This window comes from Trichosurus vulpecula, chromosome 3 (assembly GCF_011100635.1).
Source record: "Trichosurus vulpecula isolate mTriVul1 chromosome 3, mTriVul1.pri, whole genome shotgun sequence".
Taxonomy (NCBI): domain Eukaryota; kingdom Metazoa; phylum Chordata; class Mammalia; order Diprotodontia; family Phalangeridae; genus Trichosurus; species Trichosurus vulpecula.
The window spans coordinates 210904400-210926533 of NC_050575.1; the positions used below are offsets into that span (position 1 = coordinate 210904400).

Genomic DNA, 22134 nt, shown 5'->3' on the forward strand with positions numbered 1-22134 from the left:
AGGAATTATGGACCAGAATGCCGATACCGGAAGCTACAGAACTACTGACAGTATCTAACCTAAAGTGAGAATCATTTCCCCCAAACACCTAATGAAATGTAGTTTTTAGGGCTGGACAGTTTGTGAATACTGAGAATTTCAAAAAATAAATCTGAAGGGAACCTAATAAAACTAATAAATTCCTAAGACATTTCGGTTAAAGTATATCTCACTTAATGGAACACCTTTAAGATGTTAACATTTTACATTGAATAGCCTACTGTACAACCTTACAAAGGGATCCATGTCCCCATAATGGCTAGGGGAGTGAACTTCACTATTGGTCTGGAGAAGAGAAGACTGTCTTCCAGTACTTAAAGGGCCATCGTGGAAAGGACTGGACTTGACTTGATTAGAGGCAAAGAGGCAAATTGAGGCTTTTTATTGCACATTCCTATTCTAAGGACGTTAATTTACGTTCCATAAAGAGAACAGAAAAGATTTAAGGTGTAGGATTTCCCACGGCAGGCAAACAGATCAACAATCTCTCCACTGCACTCGACACACTTTACTGGGTCTACAAGGAGTCCTTGACGTCGGAGATGCGGGTACTCCCTCCAGTGATGCATCTAGCTCGCAGCCCATCGCGCCTTCCTCTTCATCCCAGGCCACTCTCAATCAGTCCTCTCCCCAGTCCTCCATCCCCTGACTCCCAACAGTGCCCCACCCCCATGAGGGTGCACCCGGCGCCGCCTCCTGCTGTGCTCAGGCTCGCTGGGTACCCACGCATCCCTTGGCTCTGCATCCCGCATGCTCCCTACGCAACTGGCCGCCGCCTGCCTTGGTCGGATGTCGCCTCTCACTCCACCCGTGGGGCGCGAGTCAGAGTTGGTAGAGCGTTGCCGGCATTATTTATAAAGACACTTGTGCGCTCGTGGCCCTGGACTGAGCTGCAGTTAATTACGCTTTTTAAATTGGGAGGAGGGGGACGTAGAGGGGGAGAGGAGGCGTGTGTAATTCAGTAGATGACACGGGAAATCCTCCTAGAAGCTTCTGCTGGGGGTAGAGAAAGCAGTATCCATAAAACTGAGCACTTTCGTGGAGAGCACCTTCCAGACCGGCCATTTCAAGTCCTGGGCAGCGGGGAAGACCACGGCTCCTGAAAGTCAGCCAGAATGAGCACATCACCGGTGTAAAGTTAAAGGAAGTCAGGAGAGGCCGTAAGCCAGCGAGGCCTTCGATAGCTCAGTTGGTAGAGCGGAGGACTGTAGTGGAATTACTCTGGTTATCCTTAGGTCGCTGGTTCGATTCCGGCTCGAAGGACTTCCCAAGCTTTTTTTCAATCAATCATTTCTTGGCAGCTTAATTAACGTAGTTCGTCCAATTAGCCGGGTTAGTGTATGTATGTGTTTGCAGGCACCCACTGACTTTTTGCCAGAAAGGACCGGTTTGCATTTAATTGAACACGAGTGTCGCAGGATAAGCCCTACGGTATCAGGTGTGTGAAGGCTGATTTCGGCTTTTGTGTTGTGGTGAGTGGAGCCCCTTTCTGCTAATTCTTCTAGTAGACTTACTGTGTTTTCGTCTGACTCGCCAGAGTAAGCCCGTTTCCTAGCAATTGAGCCCGGGTGTTCCTGGGGATGGCCAAGAGGGCGGGGCAAGAGGTAGAGTGACTCCACTCTATCCTAAGGAAAAAGGAAACACAACTTCAGGAGCGGGGGATTAGCTCAAATGGTAGAGCGCTCGCTTAGCATGCGAGAGGTAGCGGGATCGATGCCCGCATCCTCCAGTAATCCTTTTTTTCTTTCCCCTGCTTCCACCTGATACCCCTACCCGGCACTTCAAAGCAGATTTAAGAGCTGATAGCGAGATTCGTTCTTATTCTCTTGGCGATCATTATTGATAAAAAGCGGTTTTGTTTTCCCACTTCGTTGCTCGGTGCCCCAGTCTCTTTGCAGTCCCGCCCCAGTGACTGTTAACCGCCTCCAGAGCAGCGGACGCGAGTGGAACTCTCTCCAGAGCTGGGTATCTGCGAACCCCAAGACGTTACTTTGCCTGGGAACCTGGACCCGGGCGACCGCGGGGGGAGAAAAAGACCCCCCCCTACCGCTACCGCCGCCGCCGCCGCCGCGACCAATGGCAGTGAGTGTTGCTGGGTGGGTGGGCAGCTGCGCCCGCGGCCAATAGGCGGATGGCTTGTTGTTTCCTGGCAGAGCGGGGTCCCGGCGCCGCGGCGCTCCCGTTTTGTTTGAGTCCTGGGCGACGGGGCCCGGGCGCTGAGCCGGGGCTGGAGGCGCACCCACACTGACGGGAGGAGGAACGGGAGCGCCGGCCCCGAGAGAGGTGAGGGGCTCTCCTCGGCCGGGCTCCCCCGATTCAGCCCCCGGCCCCGCCTCCCTCTGCCCCTCTGGCCCGGAGCCCCCTCCTGGGATACCGCCCCGGCCCCGCCCACCGCCGCTGCTGCCCCTCCGGCCCCGCGCTTGGCCCGGAGCCTGGAGCCAGGCGCCGGACCCCGCGCCGGGCAGGTGGGCCGGTCCGAGTTCGGAGGCGCTGCCCTAGTCCCCTGCCCCACGCCCAGCGCCTGGACGGCTGTGCTCCACTCCTGCCCCTCGGCCCTTTGGGGAATTGATTTGGTATGGGCTCGGGGCTTGCAACCCCTCCCTCAACTGCCGAGCCCCCGGGGAGGGCAGCCCCGGCCCGGGCTCAGACCCATTGTCCCTGCTGGAGTTGAAGTGTAGAGCTGCTTGGTGACCTGGACGACCCCTGCCCCGCTTCCTCGCGCCTGGGATAAGCCACCCCGTTCTACCTTTTCCACAATAGGTGGAAAGCAATGGGAAGCTGGGCCCGGGAGGCTGCAGAAGTGTCTCTCCAGGTTAAGCTGATCCACGAGGGGGAGGAGGTGGAGAGAGAGGGGGCAGAGTCTCCGAGTTGAAGCTTAGCTCCTCCCTTCAACTGGGGCTGGGGGGGGGGTCTTCCTCGGGGATGCCCCCCCATATATCGGAGTTGGGGTGTTCTCCCTAGGATTGAGCCCATTTTATTACACTGTGAAGACTTTGGGCGGGAAAGAGGTTCAGAGTCTGGTGTTGTCAGCATGGTTTAATCAGTATATATCCTCCCAGAGATGGAAGCCCCGGGGCCTGGAGATTGGCATAGCCAGTGCAGTAGCGTAAGGGGGTCAGGTTACAGCCCGAAGTCCATAGTACAGTATGGTGGTAACTCCTTTTGGTGTTCTATAGCAAAGCTGCTTCCCGGTTTTCTTGAAGTACTGGAAAGCACCCTCAGAACCCAGAGACTAACAAAGTCAGTTTTCACAGCTTGTCTTCTTCCCTCTCCTTCCCCTCCTTCCTTCCCTATCCCCATCCCACCCCCTTAGCTCTCAGGGCCAGTCTGGGGCAGGAGGATGCTTACTCAGCCCCGCCATGGAGCTGCGCTGTGGGGGACTGCTGTTCAGTTCCCGCTTTGACTCAGGGAACTTGGCCCATGTGGAGAAGGTGGATTCTGTGGCTAGTGAAGGGGAGGGGGGCGGGAGTGGGGGATCAGCCCCCACCACCGGCGGAATATCCTCTACCTCTGACTACGAATTCAACGTGTGGACACGGCCTGATTGTGCTGAAACAGAATATGAGAATGGGAACAGGTATGAAGCTGGGGTCAAGGGGAGGGAATGTGCAGAAGCCCAGCGCCATACTTCCTTTGGCCTTACTCTCCTACCTGTCCTCCTAGGGACTTGCTTGGCTCTCCTCACAGTTTCACAATGCCCTACTTGTCATCCCCATAGAACAGCCTTTTCCCATTCTTTCTACTAACCTGCCTTGCTCCATTCTTCTTGCTACCTCATCTGTCTCCCTTACAGACTTGTCTCTCCCCACTCTACCCCATTAGGTCATGGTTCTACTTCAGCGTACGGGGAGGAGTTCCAGGAAAACTCATAAAGATCAACATCATGAACATGAACAAGCAAAGCAAACTGTACTCCCAGGGCATGGCGCCCTTCGTACGTACGCTGCCCACTCGGCCTCGCTGGGAGCGCATCCGTGACAGGCCCACCTTTGAGGTACAGTTTCCACGCTGAAGAAAGGATGGTACTGCTATAGACAAAAACTAAAGAGTGGGGTGCAAAGATCCCTTGAGAGAAAGAAATTGTTCTGTCTCTGGCACAGTGAACTAGGAAGAAAGGACTCTACTTTGACCCTTTGCTTTAAACCCAAGCTACATCTGTAGCTTTTAATGGGTCTTTGGTGCCAGCGTCTAGGAGGCAGTGAAAGACCCGGTTGCTGAGGCAAGTAGCTACATTGAAACAGGTGGCACATTCTCAACTGTGAAGCTGAGAAACTGGTTGTTATTGCTGTGATGCTGAAGGGCTAAATGCTAATTTGGTGGGCCGAAAAAGACTAGCTGCCACTACTGAATTAAGTTTTTATGGGAGTAGTAGTTCGTTGCCCTTTCCTCTTCTTCCTCTGTCCCCTCAGATGACAGAGACACAGTTTGTCCTGTCCTTTGTGCACCGCTTCGTGGAGGGTCGTGGGGCTACCACCTTCTTCGCCTTCTGCTACCCCTTCTCCTACAGTGACTGCCAGGAGCTGCTGAACCAGCTAGACCAGCGCTTTCTGGAGAGCCATCCTTCCCTTAGCAGGTGCTATGTCCTGCCTTTACTCCCTCCAAAAACTACTGGGACCAAAACACTGCCTCTGCTTCTCCTGTGATTTGCCCCAAGAGCTCTCAATTGATACTTCTTCAGTCTTTTCTCTGTATAGTTGTGTACTACCATTGGCTCCCTTTGAGACAGGAGTATCAGTTGCCTTGATCTCATCATGCCATTCCTACCATCTTCTCCTATTTTCCTGCCTAGTTCAGACCCCCTATTGCCTTAGCCAAAGAAAAAGAGGACTAAATCCCTATTTTTTTTCAATCACTCAAACAAGTATTCATTGACTCCGATGTGCTCAGTTTATACTTTACCTAGTTACTTCCAGAATGGAATCTCTCATGCCCTGATAGAGCGCAGCCTGAGAGAAAATCTCTATGTATGAGAAGCCACAAACCAAAGAAAAGGCCAGTGGCCATAAGTTCTTCCCACCTCTTTGCCCTGTGGACAGAAAGATTCCTTTATGCCAGCATATGTGCCCCTTTTTCTAAATTTTTGTCTTGTATCCACTTTTACGTTATTTTCTGTTTTATTCTCTCATTAACTTTTTGCATTTAGTTTTTAAATTACAAAGGTGTGGAGTTTGGGGACCAGGTAGTTTGTCTCCCTATCTCTACCTTAATTCCCTTCTGCAGACGTGGGCTGTCTCTTCTTGAGACATTGGGAGACTCCAGTGGCCTAATGACCCTTATTCTTGAAGTCCCTTAGATTCCATCTATTACCACCGAGAACTCCTCTGCAACTCTCTGGATGGACTTCGTGTAGATCTGCTGACTGTGAGTTCCTGTCATGGGCTTCGAGATGAAAGAGAACCCCGTCTGGAGCAGCTATTTCCTGATACCAGCACACCCCGGCCATTCTGTTTCTCAGGCAAGAGGGTGAGTGGGGAGGAAAGAAAGGTAGGAGGTTGGCTCTTCTGTATCATTACAAGTATCATGGCAGAGGTCAAGACACTTATGGGTGTGTTGGACCATGTATCTCTAGGGCATGAAGGACAACTTGGACCTCTTGCTATCACGGCCCCAGTTGAGGCCTAAGCTACGTCCTCCTGCCATTGAATAGAACCAGAACTGACAGCTCTAATTACTGCTTTCCTCTTTACCGCAGATATTCTTCTTGAGTAGCAGGGTGCACCCTGGGGAGACTCCATCTAGCTTTGTCTTCAATGGTTTTTTGGACTTTATCCTTCGACCTGATGACCCTCGTGCCCAGACTCTACGTCGTCTTTTTGTCTTTAAACTAATTCCCATGTTGAACCCAGATGGTGTGGTACGGGGTCACTATCGGTAAGAAAAACTTCCCTTTCACCTCTCCTCATCATCAGTAGTCCTTCTGATAAATGCTATGGTGTCATGATGAGGTAAAATTTATTCTGTACTGATTTCACAACTCTCCTACATCCTAAAGAGGGAATGCCCCATTGGCCTGAAAAAGAGTGCACTCTCCTGGACATTTGGGAAGGAAGAAAGATGTAGGGTTGCTTGGGTGTGGAGAACTGTTCCTAGACTCCAGTAGTAGTACAATGTATATTATGTTGATTTAACCACATACACCCTTCCAAAACACCTAGTACAATGCTGAGCATGCAGGGAAAGTTCAAGAATGGTTAAGCTGATAGTACCAACAGTTGTAGAAGGTCTGGTTTTGTTCTCCAGTTTCTGCAGCTCTGGGGTGAGGTTCTCCTTAATCCTTTCCCTTCCATGGCTTTTCTTCTTAAGACTTAATTCAAACTATAGGATAATCAATCCCCCACCTCCTGTATCTTATGCCACTTACCATAGTCTGTTTTCCAACTCCAGCTTTCCAGAACTCAACTTTATCCCTTGTTCCTACACAGGACAGATTCACGAGGAGTGAACCTGAACCGTCAGTATCTAAAGCCAGATGCAATCCTGCACCCAGCCATCTATGGGGCTAAGGCAGTGCTGCTCTATCACCATGTACACTCACGTCTGAATTCCCATACTCCCTCTGACCAACAGCCCAATCCCCAACCCTCAGCCCCACCCGGTCCTCTTTCTGAACTTGAAAAAACCGACAATCTCCATAATGAGGCTGACCTTGGACTCTCAGCTGATGGGGACAATCCTGAGTCCTGGACCCAAACTGAGCCAGCAAACCAGGACCCCAATAGTTTGTGGTTTTTGGAATCAGAATCTGGTGAGGTGGAGCCAGCCCCTGAAACCATTCCCCCCAAGGAGAGCGGTGTGGCCTACTATGTGGACTTACATGGACATGCCTCTAAAAGGGGCTGTTTCATGTATGGAAATAGCTTCAGTGATGAAAGTACCCAGGTAGGGACCTTGAAACTGGCCTGGGGATGTGGTATACATTAGGAGTTAAGGGGTGGGAGTTGGGGAGAGGGGAGTGTTAACGTATAGAATGTGAGCAGAAGGAAGAATAGTCATAGGCTTGTTACTCCAGAAGAAAATGAGCTCTCTGGGGGGCAGCTGGCAATAAATCTGGAATTATGAGGTATTTTTAAAATCAGGGTTTTAGTGCTAAGGACCAGGCTTTTCAAAACTGTAAAAGAAATTAGGCCTTTTCTAATTGGGAGCCAAATAGAAGAGATTGGCTGGGGGTGGGGGAACACTGGAGAGAGTAGGAAAAAGGTCTGAAGGGAAAGAAATTACATTTTGTTGATTTAATCATACATACCTTTCTTAAACATCTAGTACAAAACAGTGTACACAGTGGGAATTCAAGAATTATTAACTTGATACTCATAATGCTGGTCGCATGTGTTGATGTTGAATGTAGTGACTTATTTCCTTCTCTTTCCCACTACTCCTTCTGAGCTTGCTCTTCATCCCAAATAGGTGGAAAATATGCTGTATCCAAAGCTTATCTCCCTGAATTCAGCACACTTTGACTTCCAAGGCTGCAATTTCTCAGAGAAGAACATGTATGCTCGGGATCGGCGAGATGGCCAGTCTAAGGAGGGCAGTGGTCGAGTTGCCATCTACAAAGCCTCAGGGATCATCCACAGGTTAGGGTGGACACTGGGAAAATAGGGCTTCAGCTTTTCGTTATGTTCTCCTAGGAGTACCCACACCTAGCCTTGAGAGGAGAATGGTGGAAATGGATTGTGGTAGCCCAAGGCATCTCAGAAGAAAGATAAAGACTCTGTCTCTTTGGATCTGTCTTCCACAGTTTAGCTTGGAGGGTATAGTATCGGGGGTGGTTGCCAGCTCATTGGGAAATAGCCCTTAATCTTTTCCTTGACCACTTTAGTATATTCAAGCTACATGTCATCTGTCCAGAGTAGTGATATAAAGGTCTCTGTGTCTTAGCTACACACTTGAATGCAACTACAACACTGGACGCTCAGTAAACAGTATCCCAGCTGCCTGCCACGACAATGGGCGTGCCAGCCCCCCTCCCCCACCTGCTTTCCGTTCCAGATACACTGTGGAGCTGTTTGAACAGGTAATGAGCCATGGAGGTAGAAGCAAAGGCATCAGGCAGTTTAGCCTCGAACCATGAGTGGCCTACATCAGCGCTTCTTAAACCATGGATCACGACCTCATACGGGGTTGCAAAAAATTTGGCAACAATAAAAAGTTTCTGACTGTGCAGTGACCAAAAATTAATTAAAAATCAAACAAGTAATGAATCTGAGGTGTTTCTGACATCCCTTGCCTGTGTCGCATCTAACAACTTCACTGCAACCCTGGTTCTGAACACAAAGTATGCTCACTTTGCACTGCGAATGTCCTCAGGCAATGTAACTAAACACTGCTGAAATTAGATGGAAAAAATTTAAGAAGCTCTGGCCTATGCTAACTCCACTTGACTGAAGGCTTATGGAGAGATCATACTGCCAGTAGGGCTCCCGTATAATGGGGAGTTGAATACGCCCCAGTACAGCCAGTAGGACTCCAGTTGAATACCCCTTCCACTTTTGGGAGCATACCTTCGTCTAACACTTTTGGGGCTTAGGTCTTTCCCCTTATCTCATCCTACCTTGTTTTTCTGGGCCGTTGCTTTCATCATACAAGTGCACACGTCTTTCCTGGCCTCATGGGAGGCTCCACAGGAATAGGGGAAAAGAGCTTTGTTCCCTCCTATAATTTATAGGTCTTTCCACTCTAAGCCATTGAGGGTCACTAATGCCACAATAGAGAGTGCTGCCATCTGGCTTAATTCCTGAGATAGCATCTCATAAAAGCAATAATAGTATGAAAAGGAAAAAATTAGAGGCAAAGAATTTCAGTCTCAGCTTTGATAGGGGATGCACTGGCTGCAGATGAAGGACAGTGACCCTCCCCTTGGTTTGAGGGATCCAAATCAAGAATGTTCCTGTTACCTCTTCTGTACCATGCATGGTATGAAGCTCCCAAATACCAAATTGTACTTGAACTTCTTTGGCAGGTAGGGCGGGCTGTGGCTATTGCAGCCCTGGATATGGCAGAATGCAATCCCTGGCCAAGAATTGTCCTGTCAGAGCACAGCTGCCTCAACAACTTGAGAGCCTGGATGCTGAGACATGTTCGTAACAGCAGAGGCGTAGGTAACAGCCTTAATGTAGGCATCAACAAAAGGAGAGGCTCTCGAACCCCACCAAAAGGCCCCAAGTAAGGATAACAGGATGGGAGGAAAGGGTGGGAAAGTGGAAGTTACTTGGTTTTCAGATAAAACATGAGGGCTCAACTATCTCAAGGAATGTATGAAATAACTCAGAATACACTTAATTTTACAACTAATGTGCATCATAGGAGCTTCTAGGAGGGGGAAAGGGTGTTATGAATTCAAATCCACAATAACTCATTGCCTAACAGATTGAGAATCCCTTCTTTAGGGAAATGGTAAGCCAGGCAAGGGGAACGAGGGAGGGACTTCCCAGAAAGGTAGAGCTATCAGCCTATGCCAGTGGTGAGATACATTTGCCGGGGGAGGCTACTTGTAACTTCCTTAACAGCATGACCCAGATTGGGAGGGATTAAATGAAATGGGCGTGTTAGCTAATCAAGGAGCAGAGGATTTCTTTTTTTTCTCCCTTGGTAGTGGCATCTAATGGTCCTTAATTCAAAGATGATTTCCATCGATTCTTCATTAGGGGAAGATGTGGAGGCTGAGAGACTTGAACATACCCCCACTAGATTTCACCTGTTCTGTCTGCTTTGCAGTGGTTTGCCTACGTCATGCTCTGAAAATACCCTGAGCCGGGCCCGAAGCTTTAGCACTGGTACCAGTGGCAGCAGCCAGCAAAACTCTCCACAGATCAAAACTTCACCCAGCTTTCCCTTTCATAGCAGTCGGTCCACAGGGCTACCAGGCCTGGGCCTTGCCACCCAGAAAGGCAACCATCGGGTGCTGGGCCCTGTTAGAGGTAAGGTGATAAGAAAGCCCCTGGGGCAAATGTTCCATTCTCTCTGGTGTTGCTGGGGGAAAAATTAGCCCTGAAGAGTCATTCTTGGGCCTGAGCCAAGGGGCAAACCAATAAAACCAATTTACAGCAGAATCTGTAGCCTCTCCTGAGACCTTGGTTTTCCTTGCAGCATGGGGGCCACAGACTGGGGCCATGGGTAGGGGTCCTAGGCACTCTCTAACAAGAGCCCAAGGAACTAAAGGGCCCTAACACGTACTGAAAACCAGACAAGCCCTCTGACAAAAGGGAATGCTAGCTAACTGATAAATATTGAGATACGTAATCTCTAAATTAAGGGTTGTAGTATGCTGCTTTGTAGTCAGGATGAAAAGCAGGCATTCTTTCCAAGTTGCAGCACTGAGAGAGAATGGCTGTATCCCAAGGTCCCTAAAAATTGGAGCTACTTCTGGCTTTAGAGCCTAGGCAGAAAGACTGAGGTCAGAAGCACTGCAAGACTTCCAGAATAGAAGGGGCTGACCTCAAATAACATCTATTCTAGTCCTGCAAGCTAGACTCTTGCTTCCCTCTCAAGCTGTGCCTCTGCCCCTGAGTGTTGTCCATAAAAAGTGTTCTTAGAAAGAGGCTGGGCTATTGGGAGGGAAAAAAGGAAGTCACTGGGAAGCAACAGGGTGTAGTGGGAAAACAGTCCTGGGTTCAAATCCAGGCTTTGCTATTTGCTACCTAGGAAACTTTGGTCAAGTTACTCTTAACCATTCTATATTTGTTTCCTCATCTGTAAAATGAGGATGTTGACATGTATAACCTCGAAGGTTTCTGACAGCTCTAAATCTATGATTTTATGATTTTACGAGTAGCCTGAAACAAGAAACAGAAATAATTTATACCTCTAGAAATAGGTTAGACTAAAAGTTCTTAAACTTTTTGTGTCAGAGACCCCTTCTCAGAATGTTTTTAAATGCATAAAGAAAATAGTATTTGCAGAGGAAACCAAATGTTACTGAAATAGTTACCAAAAAAATTTTTTTTTAAATTCTCAGTCCTCAGGTTAAGAACCCTTGAACTAGACCATTACAGCTGATGCACAGTTTGAAGGTTTCTGGGCTAGTGTTACTTAAAGTTCAGCTTAGGAAACCTCTCTTTGCTCCTGAGAGGAACTCATCCCTGGGAACTTCTCCGCTCTCATTTCTCCCATACCAGTGTTAGTGGATGGCATGGTGTAGTGGAAAGAGTTTCCACTATAGGGAATCTGAGCTTGGTTCTAGTCCCAGCTCTGCCACTTAACTCTGTGGCCTTGGGAAATTAAATTTTCTGACCTTCAGCTTTTTCATCTCTAAAATGGGCATATTGATGTGTTTTGTTTACTATTCCGTGTCTACAGATGGCACCTGAAGAGTTTGTGCATAAGACCTAATGCTTCCAGAACTAGGTCTCCTTTTCTTCTTCCCCCACTGGGATCCATAATCTCATGGCAAAGGCTGATTGACCTGGCTTACAGTGTCATAGAAAGCTATCTGCCAAACTGCAGAGTGGCTGCTGCCTAGGAGGAAGTAACCATGGGGCTGCCCTGGGCAAGGGAGAATTCACAAGGTTGCCATGGATCCAGGACAAAAACATGAAATCAGAGCCAAGGGAAGGAGCCTTCAGGGAGGGAACAGCCAGACTAGCTTCTTCCACCCCCAGAATCCTTTTATAGATAGGAGAGTTCAGCTAAAACTTATATCTTGACCTTTTGGATGATACCAGCCTATAAGTAAATTTGAGGGGGAGGCATAATAGAAAAAGCCCTGGACTTAGATTTGGGACAGACTTTTCACAGCTTTGTGATCCTGAGCAAGAAATCTAATCTCTATGAACCTTAATCATCTTCTCTGTAAAATGGAGGTGACATATATTGTAAATGGTTTTTTAAAACTGATACTCCTTTACAGTAAAAGCTGGATCACTTAGCAAGATGCCTTCTTCACCTCCTACCCAGGAGGACTAGTAGAGCCCTGATGCAGGGTCTTGGTAACTTTAGCTTTTGGGATATCTAAGGCAAAAGCTACTAAGACTGGGGCTGGGGGGGGGGAGGCCCGCTCGAGATATCCCTGCAATCCGTAACACACCTGGTAGCTTTTGGTAGAGCAGCTAAACTCAGTTGAGGGGGCTGTCTTCCAGGTGGTGGGTAGAGGGAACATGAGGGGGGAAAAGCATTGCTGTCACCACTGTTTCTGTTGTGACTTCAGATAAAAAGGTCTTGTTCCTCCAGAATATAAGTTTTTATCTCATTATCCTAAAATGTCATTCCACAATCTTGGGAGAACAAAGCTGTTCAAAATAGACCCTAGAACCCCAGTCCTCAACTACTTGTTGCCAAGTCAGAGAACTCTGGAAGTCCTGGCTTTCCTTTTCTATTTTCCACCAGGATGACTGATGGGAAGGTTTCTAGTTTGTATCATGGACCAAATTAAGATGAGAACAACTAGGATTGTAGTGTCATAGAAGAGTACAGGTCTGTAAGAGGCCTTTTTTTAGGTATTAGGCTCCCCACATTTTGCAGCCTAGGCTCCTCTGTCATTCTCATTCTATCCTTGAGTTCATGCTGATGAATCAGTAAGTACCTAGCATATGCTTGGCACTGTGGATACACACACAAAACTTTACATTCTATGTAGATGGGGGGGCAGATTGAGAGATACAGTGCTCAGAGATAAAATATAGGATTATACTAATTAATCTGAGGAGCACTAACAACTGGGGTAATTAGTGAGAGCCTCCTACAGGAGGTGGCCCTGGAACTGGAGATGCCAAGGGGCAGAGGTAAAAAAGGAAAGCTGCTACACAAGAGGCATCCCTCACGGAGACAGACGTGATACAGATGTGTCATTTACAAGGAATGGCACAGCAGGCTAGTTTGGACGCAGCTGGGTGAGAAATAGTATGCGATCAGCCCAGGCACAGAGAGGTTGGAGCCAGATAATGAAGGGTGTTCAGTGCTAAACAGAAGAGTTCATATTTTACTCTAACGGCAACAGGAATTCATTGGAACTTCTTTGGTAGGGAAGTGTCCTGGGCAAACCTTTGCTAAAGATTTGAACCCCAGTGTTTCCTGCCTCCAATGTTCTTTCTGCTCTACTACTGAGCCTTGCCTCACTGGAACTCAAATTTATAGAATAAAAGTCAAGCTGTAGTATAAGGCCTCAGAAAGATTCTTGGGTTTTACACTTAAATTCCATTACCATATCCTAGTTCTAGCCACCTTCTTCTTGACTTCAGAGAAAAACCTTGGTCCTCGTACCATCCTCATTTTTAAGTTGTTTCTTGTTAGCTTTAATGATACAGGTGCTCAGTGCAGAGGCCTGTACTTTTTTCAGAAAAATTAATCTCTTTCAACTAGCGCCTGTTGTGTGGATGACTCAGATCATCTCCAAACTTATCTCATTCTCTCCAGTTATGTATTCTTTCTTGCTACTGACCATGTCCACTTGAATGAACACCCCAGTCATGTCCCCACTGCAACCTTAAGAAAAACAGTTTCTGGACTAACATTTCTGGACCAATAACAGTGGACAATATTCAGGATCTTTAGGCTATGGCCAAGAATTTGACTCTGGCCACATTTCACAGTTTCTGTATGCTAGGTCCATTTCCCAGTGAAAGTGTGATTGACTATTGATTTACGGATAGATATGGATTGGTAGATTTTAGGCCCCAGCATCTCAGCAAGACAAATACTGTGGGCTAGAAAATGGCTTGTCCTCTGAAATTTTCCACTTTTTTCCTCTAGCCCACAGCTGAAAGATCACAGATTTAGAATTGGAAGGAACCTTAGAGGTTATCTAGTTGAGGCCCCTCAGTTTACAAATGAGGAAACTTAAGGCCCAGGGAAGTTATGATGCAATCTATGGCAAAGCCAGGATTTGAACAGATCATGCTTCCAAATCTAGTGCCTTTCTCCACCATTACACTGCCCAAAGCTAGGAACATGAATGTCTGTCTAGTCATTAGGCCACATGTTCCCCACCCTTGCATTAGGAGGTTTAGGGCCTTCTTACCGTCATCAATGTGTGCAATCCGACAGGACCCAGAGCTCCTGCCATTGCTCCCCTGAAATCCTGGCCCCAAATTTAACTTTTATCATCCAGTATCTCCTCCTGAATTCAGGAGGCTTGGCATCTTGCCTTCTGTCCTTATAGCTCTTAAATTCAATTTACTCTCAACACAGTTTTGTGGATATAAACAGTTAATCTAGTGTAGCTGGGGTCTTGGGTACCTGCTACCCAAGTGTGATAGAAGGAACACAGCATATGTATTTCCATGATATAGGCAATATCTATTACATTCACCATAGTTCTAGACTTCAAAATTCCCAACTTTGACCAATGTAGGCAGGACTTGGACAAGCTGCTCAGAGTAATTGTGCCAGATGCCCATAATGACAGCTGTAACCTGTGCAAGACTGAGTTCATTTCTTAGTTTACTAGTATGGTCATGTAGGTGACCTACCAACTTGGCCAGCTTTTTCCAACCCCATGAATGGAAGCCTCTGTGAGGATATGGTCTGGGAGCCAACCCTGCCTTTCTTTAACATGGTCTCAGAGTTAAAGGAAACCTCAGCTGTTGTGTAGTCTAACTCATAACATACACCAAAACTGGTCAACCTGTCTCCTCCTATTTAAGTAACTGGGTACCTGCTGCCTACTCAAGACAGCCTATTCCACTTTGGGATAGCACTGAGCTAAAATCTGTAATTTCTACCCCAAACTGCTAGTTCTCTCTTCTAAGAACAAGCAAATAAGAATGATGCCTCTTCCACAGGACAGTCTTCCAGGTTTACTCCACTCTTACTCCTAACACTGCTTTTCTCAAAGCTAAAAATCCCCAGTTCCTTCAACAAATCCTCTAAGGTGTGACCTGGATTCAGTTTTTTTACCATCCTAGTTGCCGTCCTCTGGATAGGGCTGTTTACAAATGGCTTTCCTAAAATGTGCCCAGAATTGAAGAGCATTCTCTGGACATGGTGCCTTTCAGTACAGCCTAAGATCATATTAGCTTTTTTTTTTTAATTGCTTTGCTTAATATTGAGATTGTGTATTAAAACCCAAAGATCTCATCCAGGTGAACTGCTGTCTACTAATGCCTCTTCTATCCTTGTTTTATGAAATTAGTCCTTTTTCCCCCCTCCAAACTCAAATGCAAGCCTTTAAAATCAGCCCCTCCATCCTATCAAGTTAACTAGTATAGTGTTGGACTTGGAGTGAGGAAGACCTGAATTCATATTCTACCTCAGACTCTAGCTGTGTAATCTTGGGTAAATCAACTTAACTTTGCTCAGTCTGTTTCCTCATCTACAAGATGAGGACAATGGTAGCACTTACTTCACATGGTTATTGTGCAGATCAAGTAAGATACTGTATGCAAACCTTAAAGTGATATATAAATGCTAGTGATTATCATTATTTTTACCCTGAACCTGTTAATTATCCTTCCCAGCTTCACCTTATTTGCAAATCTGATAAATATACGATCTAAAATACTGATGAAAATGTAAATAGTATGGAGCTTTTATATATCCCTGGTAAACTCCATTAAAGGCCTCCCTCCAAGAAGTTATCAAGCCCTAATTCTTTAAATCCAGTCATTCAACCATATAAGACACCTAACTGTAATATCATCCGGCCCATACCACTAAATATTTTCCATAAGAATAGCACGACATTGTCAAATGTTTTGTGAAGTCCAGACATTCTTTCTATAGCATTCTCAATGTCAGTCTAGTGACTAGACTCTTGTTAGTTACTCTGTTGGAAAATTTAGTGGAGAAAAGCATATTCTTGATGAAACCATGCTGACTTAATGATCACCATTTCTTTTTCTAGATGTTCGTAAATCCTCCCTTTATAACTTTTCAAAGATCATTCACTGTGGCTTAGCAATAACATCTACCTAGGCACGCCTGACTGCTGACTTGAACTCACTCAACACAGCTGGGATAAGCTTAGTATCTGCTTGTCTTGGCTTTTCAATCCCTTTTAACATTTTTTGTCCTGTCCTTTCCAGCACAAGGACCTTTGACAGAGAAAAAAATGCAAAACTGAACATAATAAATACATTCTGTTGTCTATCATCTGCTATTATCCCATATAATCTTTTTAATAATACTACCTAAGCGGGCCAGTGAATTTCCTGTGCATCTCCATGAGTGTCTACACAACTCCTTTCTTTCTTCCCGATGGAACTATTTATTTTTGCATCTTTAGGATTTTATTTCTTCCAGGTAGCCCTCCCAGGCTCACTTACCTTGATCTACCTAACCTTTTGTTGAACCCTTTGAAATCTGCTCTCAAAAATAGAATATACAGACTAGCCTGGCTTTCCCCTCCTTTAGCAGTAATCTTAAAAGTTGTTTCCCCCAAGGTTATCACCCTTGTTGGTCAGAATTATTGTCAGGCTAGCAGCTCCCCTTGTTTCTCCATCTTCTGAGGGATGCAGCTGGCATTTAGGTAAGCCAGGAAATTGTTAGCTTTGTTTTTGGTAAAGAATCCATCAGATCTCTAGATAACTGAAGTCCCTTGTCGCTAGTTTATCTTGCCTTCATGCTAGAATCGTGATCTGTTTTCTAGCTTCTCATCTAGCTAAGTCAGAGGTTCTTAACCAGGAGTCTGTAAACTTTTTTAAAAAATTATTTTGAAATCTGTATTTCAATATAATTGATTTCCTTTATAATCCTATTTATTTTATGAATTTAAAAACATTATTCTGAGGAGTTCCTAGGCTTCAGCAGAATGCAAGAGTCTGACACAAAAAAGATTAAGAACGCTGATCTAAGTGAGTTATTGTAAACTCCACAACAATATCACTTCTGTTTCTTCCTTACTACATTTCTTAGTACAGTCACTCTCTGAAGCTTAGGAGCAAATACCTTGCAGAGCAAATACAATGTGGAAAGGAGCTCCACAGTGGCAGCAGCCTCCACTCCTCTCAGCAGTTGCCCAAGAGTCTCAACAATCCTTGCCACCTCAAAACAGAACAGACTACAATCTAGAAAAATCGGTTAGTGCAGGTCAGTACAAGCAATGTCAACTCTATGGAGAAAACAGATTAAGGCTGGCATCAGTGTGGCTTCCAGCTTGGCCAGCTATCGTTGCTGCATGTAATTTCTAAACCACTGCTGCTCTTTGGCCTTTATGAGAAAGTACTACCTGATAATATTCAGAACACAGTCCTAACCATGCATACTCAAGATCAGGAAATGCCTTCAAGCAGTACTCCCCTTCCTCCATCCTAGAAGCCCACAAAGGCAGGAGCCCAGGAATAGACACTAAATCTATTAGGAAAATTAGGGAGAACAGAAATGGAATTTGGTCTGGGTAAAAGTTCTGCCAACTTTTGGCCAGTCCTATTTCCCTCTTCTCTATTGAGGAAACTAGCCCTGGATCCCCTCCTTGTGTGTGACAGATGCAGGGAGCACAACAGAAGAAAGAGAGGACAGCAGCAACACAGCAGGGAAGCAAAGACAAGGTCATGGGCAGAGTTGGGTTACTACAGACTGGAAAATCCGAGCAGGTAAAAGAAATAGGAACCAGGTTAGCTAAAGGTTTACAAAACTGGATGGGAAGTAACAGTCAATCTGATAAATATGCATAATCTTAGAAGATTGAAACTCAGTGGCAGGCTATAGGGAAGAGGGTCCTCAATGGGAGTGGTTGTCCAAGAGACCCTTTGGGATAAGAAGAGCACTTATGAGATGAGGAAAAACAGTAAATGACAATACTACATAATCTGTGACTAGGTTACTGGATAGACTTCAAGATGCAGTTGGAACAGTCAAGGCCATGGTTTCTCCCAAAAAAAGGACCAAGATGGAAGAGACAAACCCTGGGTTCAGTTCTTAGCATTATACTTAAGTTCTACTAACTAGAGAAAAAAATTAATTTCCTTTGCCTTTGAATCTCTATAATGTTTGTTAGAGATCCTCTCCATCCGAGGGTTACTCCAGGAAAGAGGTAAAACCCAGGCCCCATCACATCATCCAGTGAGGGGAGCAAGCTGGGCAGTGAAGAACGCCCCCTACTGACTTGCCCTTTTATCTACTTATGTTAATCTCTGCTTAGAGTCCCGAGGCCAGGACAGGAGACGGAGGCAGCAACCACTGGCCAATCGCCCTACCACAGGCAGCTTGGACTCGCCCCTAACTCCTCCTAGTGCTGGCCCAGCCCCTTCAAGAAACATAGGCACTTGCTTACTGCCTACCTCACTTGGTATAGCAGGTCTGTACCTCATGCCACTGTTTTATGTTCTAGCCAACTTTCCCCCATTCCTCCAGTCGATGGCCCCAAAGTCAGTCTCATCAACAGAGCTTTAGATAAGTATCTTTCACCTCTGCTGCCACCTAGCCTGGCTTCCTTATTGAAACAATATAGCTTTGATCTATCCTTTATTAAAGCCTCATTTGTACCCCTAGTCACAAGCCTGGATTATCCTAATGCCCCACATAAAACATTTATATCCTCCAAAAGAAACTGGAATTTTATGACTTAAAAACAGACCTTGATTTGTGCCTACTCACATAGAGCCCTCTAAAGGGACTTTTTCCAAGTTGCCCAAGGTACCTCATCTCCAAATCATTGTCATGGTAGGACACTGGAAACCAGATAAGGGCAGCCTTTTGCAGGTGCCTTTTCATATCTAGTTCTACTTGTCTGGAACAAATCTCTTCCCTCTTGGTGAGTTCTGTGTGACAGAGCACCTTCTGGTCATCCACTCCCACACCAGTAGTCCTCCTCTTATTGGTTTCCACTGTAGCTACCAGCTCAGATGCCCTCTCCAGTCTTGGATTCTGACCTTATTTCTTAAAATTTGATTTACATAATGACTAGAGTTCCTGGCATATCTACTTTGCACTCAAGATTGGGCAACTCCTTTAAACAGTTTTGTAGCCAAATTCTAACTAGAGCCAGATTAGGGTTCCATGCCATCCCCAAGACATTAATTCAAAATCATCTTTCAGATGCTATCATCTGTAGTCCTTGAACCTCTTCGGCATGATTCCATTCCAGTGATAATTTTCTTTTAATCTCTAGGGAGTAGCTGCTCACTCTTGTCAGCAGGGGATAAACCAGAGACTGTCATGGTTATCGGGAAGGGGCTGCTGGGGAGTGGGTCTCGCACCCCCTGCATCAGGGCTCGACTGCAGGTAATACTTTGTGGCCTATCCCTGTTCCCAGCACAGTTGCCCTAACAGAGCCCTGATCCAGCAAATCCTTCATTCTGGTAGTGGGAGGGAAAATGTCTAACACTGGTCTATTGCCAAAGTGGGGAACTTGGGATATTCGCCATAAGAAATCCATAGCAATCTACTTAACCCCCCAGCTAGCAACAATTCCCCAACCCACAATTCCAGTTTCCATAGCCTCATTCTTTCTGCCAGTCACAGCCCAACCTCAGCTTCCTAGCCTTGGCTTTTCTTGTCCTTGCCTTCAGCCTCTCCTCTCTTTCTGCCCAGAACTGCCCGAGGAGAGTTTCCGCCAGGAGGGGTCCCGGATTCCCCAGGTAACACCTCTGGCTGCTGCTCCAAGGAGCAGCCATGCCACCAACCCCAGTCAGACAAGGCCCCCAGGCTAGTGTTGAACCACTTTGGGTTGGCAGAAGCGGGTATAGGCAAGACGTGATTGGGCGACTGAGGATAAACTCCCCTGGCAGGGGCTGAGGAGTAGAGGAACTCTGAGGGAGGTTTGCACACACCCTACCATTTCCCCATGGAGAGCTTTCTCTGCTCATCCAGCCCCTTGCCATGGAAGGGCCGCAGAGGCTCAAAACTGCAGAGCACCTGGACCCTTTTACTATCCCCACCCTGGGTAAGACCCTGGAAGACACAATCCAGACTAAAGTCCTTTGCCCCAATCCCACATTACCTGTCCCAGTTAGGGACAGTCCCCAGGAGTTCTAAGTCCTAGTTCCTTTGTGTTAATCCCCTACTGTACCACACTCCCTCCATGGAGATGCCAGAATCAAGTCCAGGAAGTGAGAAGCTCAGGGGAAGAGTCTAGCCCTCAGCGCCACCCCCTATCCATACAGGCTAGGCCCGGGTTGGGCCGGGGCTCATCGCCGCCTGGCAGAGGGATGAGAGGCTCTTCGGGCCCCACATCCCCCATCCCCCGGACCAGGGACAGCTCTGAGCCAGAGCCAGGATCCTGCTCTGCTGCACCAGGGTGAGTACAAGGGCCATGACACTCTTCCACATGAGTCTGATTCCATGAACCTGACTTAGGTCATGTGATTTGCACCCTCATTCTTGCCCTTCTTCACAGCTTTATCTTTTCACTAAGGATCTTAATTTCCCCAATTCCTTTGGTCACCCTAGGGTTCAAATGCACAATCCCACTGAAAAATTAAGCCTCCTTGACATTCCTACCAAGGCATTACCTTTTCCCCACCAAGCAAACTTACAGCTGAGATTCCCCCTTCCCTCACAGAAGAAAGGCCTTAGAACTCTGGTGCCCCCTTCCCTTCCCTCCCTCATCCAAAGCTCAGATCCTTCTAGGCTGAGAGTAGAGAAGGGGCAGAATTCATCAGCCTGACTCCCCTCTTTTCTGTTACAGGCTGTACCTGGTTGGGCCCCCACGGCCCCACTCCGCTCCTGCCTCCTCACTTCTGGCCTGTCCTATCCTTTGCTCCCAGCCCCCAACTTGTTACAGTGGGGGGGCACTGGGACAGCCTGAGGGTTGTTCTATTATCAAGCCCTCCCCAATCACTCAGTCTCCCAGAGTATGATATAGCCTCTGACTCCATGGTAGGACATCTTGCCATGGTTTTGGGGCACAGGAAGTGCCCTAACCAGTCGTTTCCCCACCCTGTAACAACCATGGCTCCTTAGAGAGTCAGCCTCATTGTTCCGGGCCCACTTTGGAGCAGGACAAAGGAGCAGGGACCTCCCAGCCCCATCCCTCCCTCCACAGCACAGGAATTTGGGACCATATATATATATTTTTTATATTGGTGGGTTGGAAAAGGAATCAGCCCCTACACTGAGCCCTGTTCAGTGGCAGATTTTGCCTCTGGCTTGTTTCATAGGATAGGGAAGACTGAGGAAATAAAAGTTGTTTGGAAAAAAAAACCTCAATAAAAGTTTGCTATTTTGAAAGGTGGACAGGATTGAATGTAGTATAAAGACCCCCTACCACACACACTCCGTCTAGCTTCAGACCTTATCAGGGGACCCTGGAAAAGAGAAGAGAATGTTGCTGCTGCGGCCCCCTTCCTGCGGAAGAAGGCCAGAGGGACGGGATGTCTCCAAAGATCTCTCCCTCACCCAAATCCTCGGTAGCCTTTTTTCTTCGTGGCCAACCTGAAGACCCACGCAGGGCGATCTGCGGCTCTTTACCCACTGTGCATAGGAACCACTCCAGCTCTTCCCCACTCCCATCTCCCAGTAAGCAATCTCTGCCTCTTAACAAATGCCAGTTTAGCCTCAAAAGAGGAGGGGGATGTTTAATAGGGGCCCAAACCCCTCAGCCTTGGAGGAGCTGCTTCCCATTCTCTTCTCGGCTTTTGGTCCTGGTGGCAGGTGCCTCCGCGTCCCACGAGGGCCGTTCCTGGGCTCAGGCTTGGGGCATCCTCAGCTCTGAGCAGGCAGGAGAGACGAGCACGAAAACGCTCCCTCCAGAGCACAGAGCCATCTGGGAGACACAAGGGAAGGGCGCAGGTGAAGCCAGGGCTGGCCCGAGCGGGCTCTCTCCGCCGCCAGCTCCGGAGGGCAGGAAGGCATTACCTGCAGCGGGGCCGCGCCGCCTCACTCTTGCTTCTTGGGGTTATTGACGGCCACGTAGTGATAGAGGACCACGAGCAGGAAGAGCGACACGCCCAGCATGTTGGCGAAGATGGCCAGCTGCACGTCCGTGATCATCCTAGGGACAGAGCAGAGCCGGCGGGCCGGGCTCAGCCACCGCCAGCGGACGGGCCCTGCGGGCCGGGCCGCCCGCGCCTCCGCCCCGCCGCCCCGCACACTGAACCCGCCGCCGCCCCAGCCTCTCTCACTTGTTTCTCGGCGTTCCCACAGTGTTTGCAGAAACAGAGCAGCTTTGCGGCGCCGGACCGGAACTACGAGGAGTCTGCGCACCCCAAAGGAAACGTGGCCGGCCGCGCGTGGCGAGCGGAGGAAATGGCCACTCTAGTCCCTCGCCCCGCCGCCTCGTATGCT

General features: G+C 47.6%; 2 protein-coding genes and 2 non-coding genes across 9 annotated transcripts; 3 read left to right on the forward strand and 1 right to left on the reverse strand.

Annotated features, from left to right (window-relative positions):
* Nucleotides 1-1213: 1213 nt before the first annotated feature.
* On the forward strand, nucleotides 1214-1302 carry TRNAY-GUA. The gene is given in 2 exon segments: nucleotides 1214-1250; nucleotides 1267-1302. It is a non-coding gene; the product is annotated as a tRNA-Tyr (tRNA).
* A 393-nt stretch (nucleotides 1303-1695) lies between these two features.
* TRNAA-AGC lies at nucleotides 1696-1768 on the forward strand. The gene has a single exon. It is a non-coding gene; the product is annotated as a tRNA-Ala (tRNA).
* Nucleotides 1769-2133: 365 nt separating this feature from the next.
* On the forward strand, nucleotides 2134-21082 carry AGBL5 (ATP/GTP binding protein like 5). Of its 6 annotated transcripts, none has more exons than XM_036748023.1 (17): nucleotides 2178-2322; nucleotides 3353-3616; nucleotides 3862-4033; nucleotides 4449-4612; nucleotides 5325-5502; nucleotides 5732-5910; nucleotides 6462-6918; nucleotides 7444-7613; nucleotides 7918-8053; nucleotides 8999-9201; nucleotides 9754-9956; nucleotides 17394-17501; nucleotides 18050-18205; nucleotides 19019-19131; nucleotides 19441-19487; nucleotides 19937-20146; nucleotides 20537-21082. In XM_036748023.1, the coding sequence occupies exons 2-17, from the start codon at nucleotides 3399-3401 to the stop codon at nucleotides 20706-20708; spliced, it is 2886 nt and encodes a 961-aa protein (XP_036603918.1). In that variant the 5' UTR covers nucleotides 2178-2322; nucleotides 3353-3398; the 3' UTR covers nucleotides 20709-21082. The 6 variants fall into 6 exon arrangements, 4 of the variants coding, with proteins under 4 accessions (XP_036603918.1, XP_036603921.1, XP_036603919.1 ...); XR_005009813.1 differs by having other exon boundaries at nucleotides 2191-2322; nucleotides 20013-20146; XR_005009814.1 differs by lacking the exon at nucleotides 17394-17501 and having other exon boundaries at nucleotides 2134-2322; nucleotides 20013-20146.
* A 310-nt stretch (nucleotides 21083-21392) lies between these two features.
* OST4 (oligosaccharyltransferase complex subunit 4, non-catalytic) lies at nucleotides 21393-22106 on the reverse strand. Its single transcript, XM_036748028.1, has 3 exons — nucleotides 21972-22106; nucleotides 21706-21841; nucleotides 21393-21613 (listed from the first exon to the last, which is right to left on the reverse strand). The coding sequence occupies exon 2, from the start codon at nucleotides 21838-21840 to the stop codon at nucleotides 21727-21729; it is 114 nt and encodes a 37-aa protein (XP_036603923.1). The 5' UTR covers nucleotide 21841; nucleotides 21972-22106; the 3' UTR covers nucleotides 21393-21613; nucleotides 21706-21726.
* Nucleotides 22107-22134: the final 28 nt, after the last annotated feature.

Bases quoted from the DNA above. Each gene is read 5' to 3' on its own strand.
- AGBL5 (XM_036748023.1), top strand. From the start codon at position 3,399: ATGGAGCTGCGCTGTGGGGGACTGCTGTTCAGTTCCCGCTTTGACTCA. The intron at 9,957-17,393 runs GTAAGGTGATAA...TGTGTGTGACAG, and splicing joins GGTGCTGGGCCCTGTTAGAG to ATGCAGGGAGCACAACAGAA. The intron at 18,206-19,018 runs GTCTGTACCTCA...TTTAATCTCTAG, and splicing joins TACCTCACTTGGTATAGCAG to GGAGTAGCTGCTCACTCTTG.
- OST4 (XM_036748028.1), bottom strand. From the start codon at position 21,840: ATGATCACGGACGTGCAGCTGGCCATCTTCGCCAACATGCTGGGCGTG.